The 19,873-nt window shown below is 37.1% G+C and overlaps 1 protein-coding gene across 1 annotated transcript; it reads left to right on the forward strand.

Annotated features, from left to right (window-relative positions):
- Window positions 1-2,798: 2,798 nt before the first annotated feature.
- On the forward strand, window positions 2,799-18,994 carry LOC139710804 (uncharacterized). Its single transcript, XM_071622712.1, has 7 exons — window positions 2,799-2,955; window positions 3,799-3,915; window positions 4,378-4,491; window positions 5,237-5,353; window positions 5,835-5,926; window positions 17,957-18,131; window positions 18,966-18,994. Exons 2-7 carry the CDS (start codon window positions 3,840-3,842, stop codon window positions 18,992-18,994), a joined length of 603 nt encoding a protein of 200 aa, XP_071478813.1. The 5' UTR covers window positions 2,799-2,955; window positions 3,799-3,839.
- The last annotated feature ends 879 nt before the right edge of the window (window positions 18,995-19,873 follow it).

Here is a 19,873-nt window from a genome sequence, read left to right on the forward strand (position 1 = left end):
TGGACCATTTAGAAGTTGGCGCAGGTGATACACAGAAGTCATGCTGACACCTTTAAAGGACACGCATGACGCAATTTGTCGGTATTTCGATGAAGATCATTCGAGTACAGTCCTCAGCAGTCAGCGACAACTCGCTATTTTGTGATTCGGCTGGAGTTTACTCGCGAAAAGCAATTCTGGCCACACCTTTAACAGTAACAGCATGCAGCAGTAGCAACAACAACAAATCCAAAACAACAAAACAACCACGATACAATGACGGCGGCGAAACCATGTTCGAAATGTACAATCTCTTCCGAAAAGAGCATCAATACTGGCATGTCTTCTTTTTCATGATAAACTGCCTTAACAATCTTTGCAGATGCATGTTATCACTACTGGACATGGTCCATACGCGTAAAAGCCATGTACTCCTGCAACCCATGTGAGATGAATGTATCGCATTGGTGTAGAAGCTTTCAAATTCCTTTAATGAATCGAAGTTCTAAGGAAGCATAACTTTTGTTATACTATTATCCCAAACGGATGCATTGAAATCGAGCTTTGATTACATGAAAGTATACTAGATCGTTATAACATACTGATGATTCAACAACACCCAATCCCCCCCCCCCCAAAAAAAAAACACACACACAACAGCGAGCCAGTATTCCCATGAAAAAAACCCAAACTATGTAACATATACATGAATAAATAAGATAAATAAAGAAAAGTAAATACGTTCTTAAATGAACAAATCAATGAATGTGAATGAATAAACGAAAAATAGACATAACAGATAACATATAAATTGATACATAATACATAATTGTTATAAGATATACATGTGTATTATGTATATATATACATATATATATATATATATATATATATATATATATATATATATATATAGTAAACGAATCAGTAGAAAAAGAACGCCGTAAAAAATAATAATAAATCCTAGATCTTGAAGATCTTAAAAACGGAGCATAGCTCTCAAATACTGAAAGGCAAGGTCACACTCTTCATCAGTGCCCATGGTGTGACAAAAGATCTTAATCAAACCCGTTTGATATATCGTCGACGACCATCCGAACCGTCGTATATGTCAAAATTCGGTAAATTTTTCGAATTTCAGATTTTGCCGTTTTAAGAAAGCCCAGCACACACTCTTTCTACTCACAAAATTTTGGAACCGGATTTTGTGTTTTTAACAGAGAAATTTGATATACGTCATTTTGCCTGAACGCGAATTGGCTGAAGGCGTTCATCCGAACCGACGTATCGCTATACGTCGGTTCGGGTGGACGCGAAACTTCGAGTCGCGTTCAGAGAAGGTGTCGTATCGCCCCGGATCAGCCAGAACTGGCAGAAGCAGACGATGGAGCGTCAACTGGACCCTCCCCAGGACCGGTGAGTTTTATTGTGAGTAGCTATGAAATCGTGCGATTTCAATTAAAATGAACAGACCCAAGCAAGTTCTATCCATAAGATTGTCACTTGTCAAGATAAATACGCAGATTGTCGTGGGTTTCCCCAAATATGTCGTCGTGTTGTTAGGCGTAGTCCTGTGTATAGATAAATATGTGGGTACAAAGGGATACTCTAGTAGAGTTTAAAATCATAGACCCTTACTAATCTAGAAGAAAACAACGTTCACAATGATCTCATTGAGTTGGCTTTATGTGCTTATGGTCCATATATGGACCTCATACGTAGTGGGTGTGGGCAATGCCAAACTGTTAACACTTCAGGGTGAGTTGTTCTGGAATTACCACAAAAAGTACGAGATTACTAGACGAGTCTAACAATTAAGTTACGTAGTCACAGCCAACAATTTAGAGCCGCTAATCGCTGGTTCATCATTGAGTGTAGGACCCTAGAGTTCTGATGATAGGTTCTAATTACTTATATTTTTATGGCCGATTGAGCCCCAAGCTTGCAAGCACACACAAAGAAAAACACCCAAATCTGAGTGTAATGTATCTCATGTGAATTTGCCAATGTAAGCCAAGGATCTAGTAGTAGAAGGGCCTAGCATAGGCTATACTGGCTATAGTAAAATGAACGATTATAAATTACCAACGTCTGTAAATTCACCTGATACTAGGATTCCTAGGACTCTAGGAGTAGGATTAAATTATGCTGGCCCATAAATACATGTGTGTTGTTCAGAGATCTAGCCAACTGCAAATGCTTTGTACCGGTACGGTACCGGTACTGATCATGAGTATGAATTTTTATGCATTTTTATGTCGCTGTGAGTGCCAAGTCTCCATAATATTGAAATCACTGCAATGAAGGCTTTAGTGTGTTAACATGCCAGAGGGCAGTACTTGAGTAAGCCCCTCCTGTGATATCTTATAGTAATACGTTGATGTTTTACAATTAAAATATATAAATTGAGGTCTTAACGCAATGTTCCAATTGTCAGATCTAGCCTAGCTAGGCTATAGGTGCCCACACATTCTAGAGAGTAGTTTTGCAGTACCATAAGCACAGGGGATCTTCGCCCTCTATCCGTTTTATAATATGAGTTGAATTGTGCTTTTGCATTTTTATGATCAATGTAAAAATAGACCACTAGATAGGCTTGAGGTAAAACATTTCTGCTAAAATTAAAAAATATATTTTTAATACACTTGTAGTGAATGTTTTTGTTTTTGTTTGTTACAGCTCTTTGTCCTCAGGGAAACCAACAGATGTTGAAGTCCTTTGGGACAAAGATGGTACAAGGAATACCGTATCTGTTGATCAACTGAAATTCAGGAAGGGCATGCTTCCCACGACTTGGAGTTCGTGTGTCAATGCGATGGCACAGGAAACTGTGGAAAGGCACAGTTACTGCTGTGTATGGGGGAAAGAATTCTGAAAGCAGTAGCGATGATGGAAACACAAGCACCGCAGACAGCAGTGACTAAGATGATACTTCTGATGATGACGATGATGACAACATTTACCTGGCGAACTTAGGTAAGATTGTGCGCACACAAACGAATACATACTTGTAGTAAAAAGTATGGACAGTATATAGTGTGTGTGTGTGTTTATTCAATGCCTCTAATAACTTCATAACTGTGCTGCAATGTTAGAAGTAGCTTACTCCATACTGTATGAATGCAATGAAGTAGTGCCTGGTATATAAGGTTTTTATGGTGTCAACTCATAGACAGCACAACCTGGTATACCAAGTTTTCACAATAAAGACATGAGCGTGTACTTGTGTAGCCTTAATTTATGTTTATTTGTGTTATGCCTAAAAAAAAAAAAAAAAAAAAAAAAACTTTAATGAACAGATTAGACCTTCTATCAGTTTCTTTTCTTTTTCTGTGTCACATCTGCTTGTATTTTGTGTTGGTTACTTTTTCCAATTTCATAATGCCTTGTTTTGCTGCAAAACTGAAAATCTATGTGTGTAGCCAGCAAGGCTGAGTTTAAAGAATTTTGGCTTACTGACGCCATTCGGGTGCCCTGTACGTAACAAAAGAGTTTGTAAGCCTATCAGCAAATGCTATTTTTGTGCCTCACTTCCAATGTTTTTGTATTCTTCATAAGCACATGCAATTGACTGTGGAAAGAAGATGCATGTACCGCTTGACTGCTTTTGCATTTAATGCAGATCACCACAGTCTGTCAGATCTCTGCTGATGGGCAAAATTTAAACTCTTGTTTGTGGACATTTACATAGGGCTATCTGAAAATGTGGTATTAAAAGGTTAATCTTAATTTTTTTTTAAAATCATCTTTAAAAAAAAAATAGGATAGTAACAGTGTAAAATGTATGCACTATGTATATTTTGTTTTCCTCATTTACAGTTGGCATCAAAAAGGACATCAGCTGCATTCTAGAGATACCAATGCTAGTATTGAACAGTGAAGGAGAACCGTTAGATCCATCCCAGCAGAATGTCAGCTCTGACCAACTTCTCAATGGTGAGTGTTTGTAAAGCCTTAATCTTGTTCAGAAACCCAAGCAGATATGGTTGAATCAATCTTGTTGGAATATCAATTAGTAATCCGGGTTAAATTATGCTATTGCTGTCATATAATAGAAAATAAAAAGAATGACATCAACTATACACAAGCAAAGACTGTAGCATCCTGGCTACCATGTACCAGTATTTTTTGCAGTTGTCAGGGGTGGGTCAAGGAATTCTGTAAATTGGTGGGGGGGGGGGGGAACACATGCACATCCTCCAGTTTTTCTCTGTTTATTTTTTGTTTAAAAAAAGGGCATCTTAAACCCCATGTGTCCCTGCGCGGATCCACCATGGGTTGTAATCTGGATGACAAAGAAATGATAAAGCCAATCTTTCAATAAATATGATTTTTAAAAAATGCAATATTTATGCACCATGTGTATTTTCTTTTTCTTTTTGTTTTCTTCATTTCCAGTTGGCATCACCAAGGACATGGACTGCATTCACGAGATACCAATACCAGAATTGAACAACGAAGCACCAGGAGATCCATCCCAGCAAAATGTCAGCTATGACCAACTTCTCACTGGTGAGTGTTTGTAAAGCCTTAATCTTGTTGGGAAACCCAACCAGATATTGCTGCATTAATCTTGTTGGAATATCCATAATAGTGATTAAGATTAAATGATGCTATTGCTGTCTTATACACTTTAATAGCAATTAAAAAGGATGACATAAACTACACACAAGCAAAGAATGAAGTAACCTGGCTACGATGTGCCAGTGTTTTTTTGCAGTTGTCAGGGTAGGGTCCAGGAATTCTGTGAAGTTGGGGGGGGGGGGGGGGACCACACGCATGTCCTCCAGTTTTTCTGTTCATTTCTTTTGTTTAAAACAAAGACAAAAATAAAGGGTATCTTACACCTGATGTGCCCCACATGAATCAACCACTGGTTGCAATCTGGATGACATGTTATCCTTCTTGTCATATTGTAGCAAATGGCTAACACACAACTGGAGAATGTAGCTTGTCTGCAAATTGTACCTGGACCTTCCAAGCAGAGTGATAATTAATCTATGAGCAATTCTCAAATGAGGATGCATGTACCGTTTGACTACTTTTGCATTAATGCCGATCAGCAGTCTGTCCGATCTCCGCTGATGGGCAAAAAAAAACCCTCTTGTTTGTGGACATTTAAATAGGGCTTTCTGAAAATTGTGGTATTAAAAGGTTAATCTTAATATAAAAAAGATAAATTCAATCTTTAAAAAAAACCTGATAGAAACAATAAAATAAACATAGGCTATGTATATTTTGTTTTCCTCATTTACAGTTGGCATAAAAAAAGACATCAGCTGCCTTCCTGAGATACCAATGCTAGTATTGAACAATGAAGGAGCACCGTCAGATTCACCCCAGCAGAATGTCAGCTCTGACCAACTTCTCAATGGTGAGTGTTAGTACAGCCTCGACCTTGTTGGGAAACCCAACCAGATATTGCGGAATCAATCCTGTTGGAATATCCCTTAGTAATCCAGATTAAATGACGCTATTGTTGCCATATAATAGCAAATAAAAAGAATGACATCAACTATACACAAGCATAGAATGTAGCATCCTGGCTCCCATGTACCAGTATTTTTTGCAGTTTTCAGGGGTGGGTCCAGGAATTCTGCAAATTGGGGGGGGGGGGGGGGACCACACGCATGTCCTCCAGTTTTTCTCTGTTAATTTTTTTGTTAAAAAAAGGGGGGGGCATCTTAAACCCTATGTGTCCCCGCATGGATCCACCATGGGTTGTAATCTGGATGACATTTTGTCCTTTGAAAGAAATGATAAAGTCAATCTTTCAATAAATATGATTTTAAAAAAAATGTAATAGTTATGCACCATGTGTATTTTCTTTTTCTTTTTGTTTTCTCCATTTCCAGTTGGCATCACCAAGGACATGGACTGCATTCACGAGATACCAATACCAGAATTGAACAACGAAGCAATGTCAGCTCTGACCAACTTCTCACTGGTGAGTATTTGTAAAGCCTTAATCTTGTTGGGAAACCCAGCCAGATATTGCTGCATTAATCTTGTTGGAATATCCATCAGCAATTAAGATTAAATGATGCTATTGCTGTCTTATACACTTTAATAGCAATTAAAAAGGATGACATAAACTACACACAAGCAAAGAATGTAGGATCCTGGCTACCATGTACCAGTGTTTGTGTTGTCAGGGGTGGGTCCAGGAATTCTGTGAAAGTTGGGGGGGGGGGGGGGGACCACACGCACGTCCTCCAGTTTTTCTGTTTATTTCTTTTGTTAAAAAAAAGACAAAAATAAAGGGCATCTTACACCTGATGTGCCCCACATGAATTAACCGCTGGTTGCAATCTGGATGACATGTTATCCTTTTTGTCATATTGTAGCAAATGGCTAACACACAACTGGAGAATGTAGCTTGTCTGCCATTTGTACCTGGACCTTCCAAGCTGAGTGATAATCTATGAGCAATTTTCAAATGAGGATGCATGTACCGTTTGACTGCTTTTGCATTGATGCAGATCACCAATCTGTCCGATCTCTGCTGGGCAAAAAAAAAATCTTGTTTGTGGACATTTACAAAGGGCTACCTGAAAATTGTGCTATTAAAAGGTTAATCTTAGTAAAAGAAATTATAAAGTCAATCTTTCAATAAATATGATGGAAACAAATATAATGTTTGTGCACCATATGCATTTGTTTTTCTTTTTGTTTCTTCATTTCCAGTTGGCATCACCAAGGACATGGACTGCATTCAAGAGATACCAATGCTAGTATTGAACAATGAAGCACCGTCAGATCCATCCCGCAGAATGTCATCTCTGACCTGCAACTTCTCACTGGTGAGTGTTTGTAAAGCACTTAATCTAATCGGGAAACCCAACCAGATATTGCTGACTCAATCTTGTTGGAATAACCATTAGTAATCCGGAATAAATGATGCTATTGCTGTCATATAATAACAAATAAAAAGAATGACATCAACTATACACAAGCATAGAATGTAGCATCCTGGCTAATATGTAATTTTTTCTTTTTTTTTGCAGTTGTCAGTGGTGGGTCCAGGAATTCTGTAAAGTGTGTGTCTGGGGGGGGGGGGGGGGGACCACACGCACGTCCTCCAGTTTTCTCTGTTGATATTTTGTTCAAAAAAACAAAAACAATAAGGGCATCTTACACCCCATATGTCCTCGCATGGATCCACATGAGTTGTAAGATGGATGACATCTTGTCCTTTCAAAGAAATGATAAATTCAGTCTTTTGATAATATGATAAAACAAATGTAATATTTATGCACCATATGTATCTTGTTTTCCTTTTTGTTTTCTTCATTTCCAGTTGGCATCACCAAGGACATGGACTGCATTCAAGAGATACCAATACACACTTTGTACCAGAATTGAACAATGAAGCACCATCAGATCCATCCCAGCAAAATGTCAGCTCTGACCAACTTCTCACTAATTATTGCTTGCCTATGGTGCCTACAGTTGTTTGTGCATGCAAAAGCAATTTAGTCTATGTATTCAAATTTTTGATAATTTATCACTCCGCACTATCTCCCCACCACAATTTGCCATGTTATGATTTGTCTATTCTATAGCTATTAAATATTCTATGATATCATAATAAGCTTTGATATTTCTTTAACAATAATTGTCATATTTTTTCCTGTGAAAGATGTACATGTAACAGCTCTATTCCTCCTTCCAAATGTGATTTGATTTCTGTAGGACCGTTGCGTAGATATTACCGTTATATCGAAATGAAAGTACAATCACAAACATGCACATTTTGTAATAACAACTCAAATCATACAATGTACTTTTTTTTAGCCCTAAGACCTGAGTTATTAGAGATTCACTAATATTAGGAGGAAGTTGGCCTTCTGCTTTAAGCCATTTCCATCTGATGAATGTTTCAGAATGTTTTTCAATATAAACTGCATTGTGTACAATTTTCTCATGTTAAAATCGGTTTAACAATTGATTTAGATCAATATCTATTTAACCAAAGACATTTTGATTTGTACATTTAAAAATGTTCGAGGAAATGTAACCATTGTATTAAAGGACATGTTCATTATCAATGAATTTAAATCAATATCTATTTTACCACAGATATCTTGATCATTCTGTAAATTCAAAAATTTTTAATGAAATTTTACCATTGTATTTAAGGACATGTTCATTCCTTTTCTTTTCTTTTTGGATGGGATATATGGATTGATTTTGAAATAAATATTGCTGCATTTTAATGCAGCCTTGTCTCAAGACTCACTTTCTTTGTTTTGTTTTGTTTTTCTCTTCTATGTACTGTGACCTCATATCGTGAGGAAATCATAATATTATGCACACTAAAATGTCAGCATATATAATTGGAAGTGAAATGATATTCATAGTACTACTTGAATATCATTTAAGTCTGTAGGACAATGCACCTTTTATTATTTGTGTGAACAAGTACAATCCATGTTTGTGTGTGTGGATGTTTCTGCGTAGAAAATTAATTTGCATCTGTTTCAGAGTCCTGAACTGTTTACATGTATAATTATATAAAAAAACAATAATGTGAGACAGACGTGTGGCTAAGTAAATTTTTTGCATGTTATTTCTGATGAGCAAGCTGATAATTGAGTTTTACCCAACTGAATGATCATGAATTATGTCTGCCATGCATGTAAGCTATAAAAGAAAATCTTTATTCATGGGTTAAAATGTACAGTATTCATCATGGCAGCTTAGAAAGAATGAAAGTTAGGTCATTGCAGTCATGATTGCGGCATGAATTATCACAAAGAATAGCAAGGCTTGGATGTTTGATTTTCGTTTTTGTTTACAGTATTGGAGAGTGGGAGAGAGGGTTAAAACGTTGCAAGGGAAAGAGAAGAGGTGGAGGAGAGCAGTGAGAAGATGAAATGAGAGGAAAAAGAAGAGGCAGGCTGCAATGGAAAAGCAATAATTTCATAGGCCCCACCTCTTTCACAATACATGCATAACCACTTTTTGCGTGATACAAATTAGATACAAACTGATCAAAGATAATGTGTCCTAAACATGGAGTGGGTTTTTTGATTGTTTGTTTGTCTGTTTGTTTGTTTTTTACATCAAAGGAACTCTCGTCTGATGCCTGAAGCGTAATTCATGTCAAAAAAACAAAACAAAACAAAACAAACAAACAAAAAATCTGCAGAGGAATCTCCCCCTCCCCTACCAGTGTTTCATCATGCATGCCAAAACTAGACCTTGGACATATGTGACCCTGCACCTCAAAACAAACAAAAAGTCGCCAGACATGAACTTTTAGTTAAGACCATATTCTGAAAGAGCAGACTTTAAGCTTTAAAATGATGTGTAACTCAAATGAAATGGACTCTCCTAACCTATCCAAATATTGGAAAGAAAGCACAAACTCAGGAAAAATATGAACTGAGAAAAGAGGCTCTGAAGTACAATGTCTATTCAAGCGCTTAAATCTTTACCAAACCATGCTGGCTGTGCGATGAATGGAACAAAAAACAGGAAGTAAATCACCAGAGTAACAACAATGAAGGGATTATTAGATTAAACTGAAATTAAGCATGCCTCATTAACACATTCTGTCCATAGTGCCAACTTTCAAAGCAGTAGCACTATCTTTTCAAAAGTTATTAGAGTTGAAAGTGAAGTGTGGACAAGGTTTTTCAGAAATGAAAAAGGGATTCTAAAGACACACCTAATGACGCTATTCTACCAAAAATGTTCGAGATAAACTGCTAAAAAAACACACTTTAATGCCCGTTTTATGATACCAAATTTTAGCATAATGTAAAAGAAGACCCGCTCTTTCAGAAAATATGAAAAAGTCAAGATCGGCTAGGTTGACCCATTTCACTTATTTTCAGTCCTCACGCAAAATCAGTGTGTGCGACTTTATGTTCGTTTTGAGGTGCACGGTCACATATTTGTACTACATCTCATGAAATTATGACACAGAATAGTTGCATTCACACAAAAATATGCACGAAATCACTCGTTTTACAGATAAATACCACGTAACCATGCATATCGCATAGACGCGCGTGTTATAAGAATAGGATACGTCGGTTCGGAGATCGCACTTTCGGTACGCGCGTTCAGCAAACTGACGTATCACCCCGATACGTCAGTTCGGATGACCGCGCGTACTGAGAGTGCGATCTCCGAACCGTCGTATACCTGTTTTTCGACTCTTCCTGTGCGGAGGCCTTTCTTTTTGTGAACGTAGCATCAGTTTTATTCATACATGATTTTAAATACATATATTATACGAATCGTCTGGAATTTGCCTTTCTTTTCATATAAAAAGATCGGGAATAAAAGCAAGAAATTTCTTTACACTAGACTTCAAAGGACCACCAAACTTCAAACGCGTTTTTCTCGAAAACGTGTTCTCGCACGCCGCTGACAGATACGACGGTTCGGATGGTCGCCGACGATATATTATATATATATATATACAGATGGTTCAACAACACCCACCCAACAACAACCCCCTCCAAAAAAAACCCAAAACCCAGCGTGTCTCATCTACCTATGAAAAATGACTTTATTAAAGTATTAATATATATTGTCATGATAACATTAAATGAATAAATAAAAGAAATGAAGAAACAAAAAGTCTGTAAATAAAGAAATTCATAAATGTAAATGAATAAACGAAAAATAGACATAACAAATAGTTGAATTAATAGGCCAACATTAATTTGTAAAAAAAAAAAGAAATAAAGAAATGAAAGCACAACTAATCAAGCAGGCGGCAGTTGCCACAAGGTGCGTGTATACGGAAGAAAGGAGGAGAAAGAGACAGAGAAAGGGTGGAAAGCAGGTCGGAAAATGATATTGGCCATCTAATAACGCTAGGAAATTCAAGTCACAGAAAGCGATTTCGTAATGCGAATTTGGCAAAGGCAAACAACAGGAAATGTGAAGTTGACAACAACGCAGTCATATCACCTTTCTCCCTTCGTTGGGAGCAATTACAATCATAGCTGTATAGATGCTTGTGCCGCACTGTGTACACTTGTGCGAGGAAATGTCACGTGATCTACGCCCGCGGTGGAAAGAGTCCGAGGGACTGGACGTTATTGTGGTGACCCATATCAATTCTCCCCCTCTTCATCTTTTCTTTCTCTTTCTCTCTCTCTCTCTCCTATCTCCTTCTTTCTCCTCAGTGTCCATTCTCTCTGCACAACTTGTTCGTTTTCTTCTCTCCCACGCAGATTTTACGCAGCATAAAGCGTCATTTGTATGGACACAGAGCCCGCCAGAACTCTAAAACCGCCAGGGAACTTTTCAAGTGCGTCCGAAGAGCGATTGTTGACGCACTAGTAGGAAGAAAGACAGGCCGGCCAGCCCGTGAAAGGGAAGGGGTATAGGAGAGAAAATCAGAGAAGGAGAGAAAATGAGACGGTTAGAGGTGATAGAGAGAAGGAAGGATATAGAGAAAGACGATAGAGAGGAAAAAACATAGGTGAAAGAACGAGAGGACAGGAGAGTAATGGAAGGATGGTGAGAGGGGGAGAGAGAGAAGGTCTGGGGGGGGGGGGGGAGATCTTAGCGGGAGATGGAGGAGCAACACTGAACCAGCGATATCTAAAGACAGATTCAGGCATGAAAGAAAAATGAAAAAAAGAAGAAGAAGAACCCTCATAATTTTCTTCCCTGTGAGGGGTCAAGCTTGCTCACCAGTGTTTTCTGCGCCGGAAAAGGTAGCTAAACTATGTCGATGTATTTGCAGTGAATGGGACCAAAATTAAATGCTCGTAATAAACTCTTTAGAAAAAGGCGACAATATACAAAAATGATGCACAGGACAGAGTGGATCGGTGAGAATTGGATGGAATTGGATGTTTAACTTTGGAACTGTTTAAACCCACGAGCGCAGCGAGTGGGTTTAAGACTTCCAGAGTTAAACGAGAGCATCCAATTCTCACTGATCCACGAGATAGGCCTGTGCATCATTAATTTGTGTTATAAAATGGGCCCGTAAATTCATGAAATACAAGCATTTTCCCCATCAAGCGTCCGATACACCTACTACACTATACAAAACTTGAGCCATGCGTTCGGATTTTACCGGACGCATGGCTCAGTGTGGATCAGTAAAAAATCAATGCATGACAATTGACCAATCAGATTGCAGAGATTCTAAAGCCAATTTTATAACAATACGTGTGTAAGGATATGTAATCCACGTGTGCTGGAATGGTGAAACGCGCTGTGACGAAACAATCACAAGTGTCTGCACCGCATTGAAAATCTTCTCCAAGTACAAAATGTATACCTTGTGTATACACATATTTTCGAGGCCTTCCAACGCACTTATTTAAGCTGAGGAAACCGTGAAACGAAAACGATGATAGCTTTTTCACTATCACAACCTTTCGACATTCCTCAGAGTACAGGTATGCTGTTTTGTATATTTTAATGATGTGCGGTATCTTAATTGTGCTTCTTACTTTCATTTCTTTAGTTAAGTTTTCAGAATATTGCTCCTGCATTTTTTTTTCAAATTAATCTGCATTTTTGATGCAAAAGAAACAACATCGATCGATCAAATTTTGAAAATGCATTGTTTCATTATTTTTTAAGAGAAAAAGTGTGTGATTGAACCTACACTTTAAAAAAGGAAATGAAAGGAAAACACAAGGAGAGAAAGCATTGCTTTTTAGTATTTGTTACTTTAAAGAGGATATCCACCCCAAAAATAAATGAACTCCAAAAGAAAGATAAAAATGCCGTTACAAAAATGACACAAAAATCGGATATGAAATAAGAAAAATGTGACATTATAAAACTTTACTTTTTTGTTTTTCGGGAAACATTTCTTGACCAGTCCTTATGAATATTCATAGGAGTCAGTTGATGATGTCATGCTCTCACAGATTTTTATGTATGTTATACAGTTGTATATGAAACTCGGAAAATTTTGTTGTTTTTAGCTAATACAAGTCCCATACCCTACAAGGGGGTCCCATACCCTACAAACTTTGCTTCTTAGCGGGACCCTCCATTTCCATTCTAATCCTTGTATTATGTATAATATGTATATACCGTACCTTAGAAAAGGAATTTATGTTGTTACTCGTGATCACATGTACGTTTTCTTTGAAATTGTTACAAATATGTTCTGTTAATGCATTGTATATAATTTTCCCTGTTTATTCGATGGAAATGGAAATAAAGTTGAAAGTTGAAAGTTGAAAGTCAAGTAAGAGCATATTCCCATACCGAAAAAAGTATGTTAAAGTTAACTTTTTTTTTTTGGGGGGGGGGGTGGTTCTTAAGGCAAGTTTTTATATTCATTGGTGAAATAGGATATATTTGTCATTTCTGTATATGAAATGAATAAGAAATTGTGATGGCATGACATCATCAACTTCCTGATTTGAATATTCAAAAATAACCGGTAAAAAAGTGTTTTCCGAAAATATTTGAAGTTTCAGAATTTCATAACTTCCTTATTTCTTACAGGATTTGAATCATTTTTGCACTCATCTGCAGAGATTTTTTTCTCTTTCTCATGAAATTGATAAGATTTTGGAGTGGATTTCTTCTTCAATAGTTTGCTATTTCAATCTCATCCTGAGAATAAGTTATTGCCTTATGGATAGAAGTACAGAAAGAAATCTTACATTATCCTGCACACAAAAGAAATGTTTCTTAGTTCCTATTTTTAAGATTATATGACTACTACAACCCCTCAATCCCCTGAGGTATAATATTGCAAAGGGATCATGAATACAACACAGAAATAACTTGACTAATAAGACACAATCTTATTTTCTCTTTAACTTCATGTCAAAAGATAAGTAAGTAAAGATTTGTGTGCACTTCCGTGGAGCTCTTGCGAAGCTTTATTTGACTTCATCACTCCATCTGATTTGCAGTGACTACATTAAATTTTTGTCTTTTGGACTTTCCATCTTTGGTTGTTGAGAGAAGACTACAGATCTTCAATTCTGTCAGCTCGACCAAGAAAAAAAAATGGCGGTCAAATCGTCGTTCCTTTCTTTCCTCCTGTCACCCTTTCCCCCATAGATGAGCATGCTGTGTCTGCCAAGATGGGTATCTATGACGTCATAGATGAAATTACTCCATAAAAAACGACATCAAACAACAGAACAATATCAAAGACTATTGAAAAAAAATACACGCTATCAATGGTACTTTGATTTTCCACACAATGCTAAAATTGATAACACTAAGAGCTAGAATACATTGGAAATGATATCATGCGTAATCCCCAAAGAAGTTATTTTTGGGTGATATAAGAACTACTAAAGACTTAACACAGATTACACATTAACCACCAGGTGTGACATCGTTATCGTCCCGTCGAAGGCCTCCTGCCTCAAGTCGGCCTAAAGTTTGGTGTACTGCAATAACTGAATTTCATGGATATTCCCCTTGTTTAATCTGGGAGGAAAGTTTTCATATTTTCTTTTTCACGTAAAGAAGCTTTAGGGCTAGGCTTGGGAGAGGATAGTATTGATTTTGTTTAGAGTACAGGTAAACTAAACAAAAGTGGATAAAAAGTATACGCTCAAATAGGACGGTTCGATGAATGTAGAGACAGTGTTCTTCGTATAAAGTGTATGTGTACGTGGGTATTTGAAGTGGGAGTTCGTGCATGCTCAAGGGTGTGGATCTGCGGGTGGATGAGTTTACATATTCTGCATGAGTGTGAATGATGGTATAAGGTAGATCATGACCGCGTGTGCATTATGGTGTGTGGGTGTGTATGGTGTGTGTGTGTGTGTGTGTGTGTGTGTGTGTGTGTGTGTGTGTGTGTGTGTGTGTGTGTGTGTGTGTGTGTGTGTGTGCGTGTGTGATTGTGATTGGGTATATGTGTTTTGAAGGGGGTGGAACTGAACTAATCTTGCTCGTTTTGATGATGATGGATATGAAGATTGCGAGGGGATATGAATTTGCACGTAATGACGCCCGCCGAAAAGTGGGCACGTGATACTGATGTTTAGCTAGACGGGAGCAAAATGCATTCGTCGAGATTATAGGCTTTCTTCGTGTAATGAACTCCGTGGTCGCGCAAATATCCAAGCTCCTTAAGCTATCAGCTTTCTAGTTATAATGTGATCGAAGGGAAGCCAATTGCTTGACATTTTGTCATCATTTTCTATTCGAAAGTGAGTAAAGAAAATCTAGTAGTGTAGAACGTGCCGCCTTTCACTCGGCTTACAGTAATCTAGGTCAAATCGTGCTCGGTGTTGGAGATCGGTTTCCTCTCGAATAAGGTGACATCGACTGTCTTTCATTGATTTCTGGTAAACGATCACACTTTGATTCATGATCCCCAATGTTATACACTCAAGGCGAGGGATCAATTTCCTCTTGAACAAGGTGACAGTATATCTTTCATTGCATTCTTGTAAGAAATCAAGGCTTGATTCATAATACCCATTGACGTACTCCTAGTGTGGAAGATTGATTTCTTCTCCAAACAAGTGATATTAAATGCCTTACATCGATTTCATGTAAGCGATCAATGTTTGACTCCATAATCACAATTAATGTCTCAAAGGCGCTGCTCTTGATAAATGTGAAACCATCAAAAGACTAAGGTGTAACCTAAAGCCTTGCGTTTTTACTCTGTAAAGAGTCAAGCTATTAATGGTGTGCTCATATTTCACTTAGTAAATTTTGCTCGTTTCGTGTGATTACTTAATATAACATTAACCGATATGACGAATTATACTGTTTTGTTAAATCTATTATGACTGGATTATTCTGGGGTCATTTACGAAATTTTAAGGGGGGGTGGGTCCTAAGATTTTTAAGGGTTCTGATGATGGCTTATTGAGGGCCAGAATCGTTGACCAGACGTAGGATCGATATCGAACTCCAGCATCTACGCCTTCCATGGTTTTCGTGTCTTCAGCATTATTTTGTCCGCATTATGTTGTCCGTAGGCAAATGGTACAAGCTTGGATACTGTGAAGATAAGATGAATGATGAGAGTTTACTAGGTAGTTTCGGACAAACTTTCTCTCAGTATTGTAATATCCGACTAATGTGATTCATCTAGATAATTTGATGAATACTTGGTGAATTGTCCAAAAACGAGGCTTTCACATTTAAATTATGTTTGAAGGGATGTAAAATTGTGGCTAGAACGCATAATTGATATTACACTTATATACCGTTGGTTAGTGTCATAATGCACATTACCAACTCAGAAAAGTATATCGTCGCATTACGAGACTGCCAATATTTTCATCCGCACAAGATATACGGCATGGAGATCATTGAGATCAGCTCCGATTGAGATGAGATTAAGTAACCGCGCCCTCTCTCGGCAGCAAGGTTATTCAGAGTACAGCTACTCAATGGATAGCCAACTAGGTAATAGTTATGGAGACTGGTTCTTCATAATGATGCTAATGATATCGATAGAAATGAGAGTGATAATAATGATGATAATAATAATAATAATAATGATAAAAATGAGGTTAATAATAACCTCATCGAAAGTATGTTTATTGTTTCATTGTAAACAAATCACGTGCATTTAAATGTCATTTGGATATGCATAAGTTACATTGTACTTTAATTTGTTTATATGCATTTGTCATATTGTATACTTTGGCCGGAAATGAAATAAAATGAAATGAAATGAAATAATGAATAACAATAATGATGATGATGATGATGATAACAATACTACTACTACTGCTACTACTACTACTACTACTACTAATAATAATAATGATAATAATAACAATAATAATAATGATAATAATAATAATGATGATGATGATGATAATAATAATAATAATAATAATGATAATAACAATAATAATAATAATGAAAATAATAACTATAGTAACAAAAAAAACAATAATAGCAGGGGTATTATTAAGTGATGATAGTAAGTATAATCACTGAAATGATAATGACAAAAGTGCTACTATTAACACTTGCAGTCGAGCTGCACGGGAGATGAAAAGAATACGTAACCTCATTATTCTCATTAATCTTTATTAAAAGAGCACGAAAAAAATAAGAAAGAACAGTGAGGCTGTCGTAAAGCTCTGCTAATTCTCATTCTTATTTTCTGATGGAGTCAAAGGGAACAATTATATCATTCTCTCTACCTTATCGGAGAGTTGCACTGACTGGCTAGTCACTGGTTCTGTAATACTTATGAATAATTGCTGAAATTATATTTGATATGTTTTCATGTATGCTGCCAAGAGGAGAATCATGTGAGGACAGCATTATCTCATCTATACTAGTAGTTGCATTTATTGTCTCAAATCCACACTTCTTTTCGTTTTGTCCGAACGCTATCACACTTTCACTGTTCACTGGTCTTAATTGCACAATATCAATAATATGTTCGACATGCATGGGAAGCAGATTTCCTCAAGATATGGGAGAAATATAAACAGAATACTGTTAAACTGAAAGCATTTTAGCTTAGAAGTATGCAAGAAAAATGGATGTTGATCTTGAATATTATGAACTAGTCCTTAAATCATTTTGATTTTTTTTTTCGAAATTGTGTCAGCAAGTAAAGGTAAGAATGAAAGCCATGTAAAGGTATGCACGGTATATTGCAGAAAAAGATACGTTCTTACAGTTACACTACGACTGATGCTTAGTACAACGGTGTAACCATTATGTGGGAAATGTTGCAACCGCTTTTTTCTCGTCTTTCCCTGAATACTTTTGGGCATACTGAATACTTTGAATCAAACAAAGGGAAGGAAAAGACAAAAAATACGAAGAAAGAGAAGAAGAAATAGAAAAAGGAGAAAAAGAAGAGAAAATGAAGAAAATGAAGAAATAGAGAAGAAGAAGAAGAAAAGAAAAAGAAGAAGAGGGAGAAGAAAAAAAAAATCCCGAGTGACTCTTGAGCCTCGCTCTAGGATTCCACGATTCAGCCTCAAGTTCCACGTGCTCATCGGAGGCCTGCCATTTCGCAGGGCAGCTGATGGAGTAGGGGATGGATACGTGTCTCCAACAATTCAAGGTGTCTGCTCCTGAACCACTCTTCGATGATGATTACGTATCCACGTCGTCGGCCGAGTCTCGTCTGTCGGCCGTCTCGGATGAAGTCAACTCCACTCTCTTCGGCGAGATCAGGTTTTCTAGCCACAATGCCCTCGCTATTTATGACAGTCTCACTCTCTTCACGGTCGAGGCCAGTATCATGTTGCTAGTCTTCACACAAGTCCAAAAGAAAGATGTGACGAGCACACAAAACATCTTCTCTGGTCAATTTAACCGAAATTCAATTGTCCAACAACAACAACAAAAAATCACCAAAATAAGCAAGTCTGACAGATCGATTTCGCATCATCTTCCTTTCCATTTCGTGTTTGCCTATTTGTGGCGACTATGACATTTTTACTACCACATGAAAACAAAGAATGTTTTTCGCGTTTGCCTGAAATCATAGACAAACAAACATATAACATTTCATTAGATTTTGTTTATTTAGTTTCAATACCTAGAAATACTTCAGCTTTCGAGCAACTTTAAGATTCAACTCTTTTAGACAAACATGTGCATGCAAATCTTAGTTAGACACATTTTGTGTTGTCAAACTTACAACCAGTCTCTATTCATACTTTGTTTCATGAATGAAGTAAAATCCATGATATTCAACTTAGACACATTAGAAGAAAGTTTTATAACCACATAGTCCTACAGCAGATTAGGCATTCAAAATAGGAAAAAAAATGGAATTCAATATACAATAGCCAGCAGACAGATCATTAAAATGGTAATGATATCGCATGCGGTGATGAAGTGTGGGACGGTTTTATTGTTCACTTGTGCCGATTCAGTTGTATCTAATATATTTTAATAACGGTACATGACATTTTAAGCAAACAATAATATTACCGGCTTTACATAATATTGCGGTAAAGCGTAGGTGAACGACTCCGAGACAAACTAAGCCATGTCTTTAGCAACGTTGCGACCCAGACACTATACTGAGATTTATTCATAACCTCAAATTACTTGAACTACAGATGACATGAATAAGCTGCAGTATGGTTAATCTATTCATCAACATCTAAATCCCAACTGCCAACCAAGCTTTTTCGCTTCATTTTTTTAAATCTTTCTTTCTCTTTCTAAACTCTCGAACTACGATGAGATCTGCAGTTTCTGTGAGTAGCTGTTTTATGATAACTTCCGGTCCATTCTTCCATAGAATCATTAGGACAACATGTTGCATAAATACGTTTCACCGGCTCAGTTGTTTTTTGACTTTTAATAGCAGGTTGTTTTTTTCCACCAAATTGGCAGCAAAAATAGGGACAATTTTGTGAAATGTCTTCATATTTCTTCATTAACGGTGAAAGTTGAAAAAAAAAACACTATGGTTCTTTCCTCTTTTTTTGAGCATGCTGAATCCGAATCCGAATGATGCACCTCTTGTATCCTCGAAGGTTTTGAGATATACAAGATGGCTGCCAAAATCTGGAATTCCTTTAGGCCTATATTTCCTTATCAAACCAATAATTCAGCGAATTCGTCCCAATAATGAATATATAAAAGGACGTTTATACGCGTATTCTGAAACGGTTTCAGCATCCTTTTTGAGAGATGAAAGTCTGAAACGTACGAACACAAAGATATGACTAATAACTTTATTATGCCAAAAGACATACAAAATGACCATAAAGATGACCGCCAAGATTGCCCCCCCCCCCCCCCCCCCCCCCCCATCCCAAGATGTGAAGTTACTGTATTTCGGCTAACATTTCGGTTCCCAAGATGTGAAGTTCTTCTATATTGTCTAGTGTTAATTGTGTGACTTTTTTTGTTTAAATGTTGAAACTCGTCTTGTGTTTTTATGAAACTTGTATATTCTGATAACACCTTTAGAAATGGCTATAATAGGAACACGTGGCGGCGAAATCATGTAAAGAAA

Source organism: Diadema antillarum, unplaced genomic scaffold (assembly GCF_040938485.1).
Source record: "Diadema antillarum isolate AM-2024a unplaced genomic scaffold, OU_Dant_1.0 seq00001569_RagTag, whole genome shotgun sequence".
NCBI classification, from domain to species: Eukaryota; Metazoa; Echinodermata; class Echinoidea; order Diadematoida; family Diadematidae; genus Diadema; species Diadema antillarum.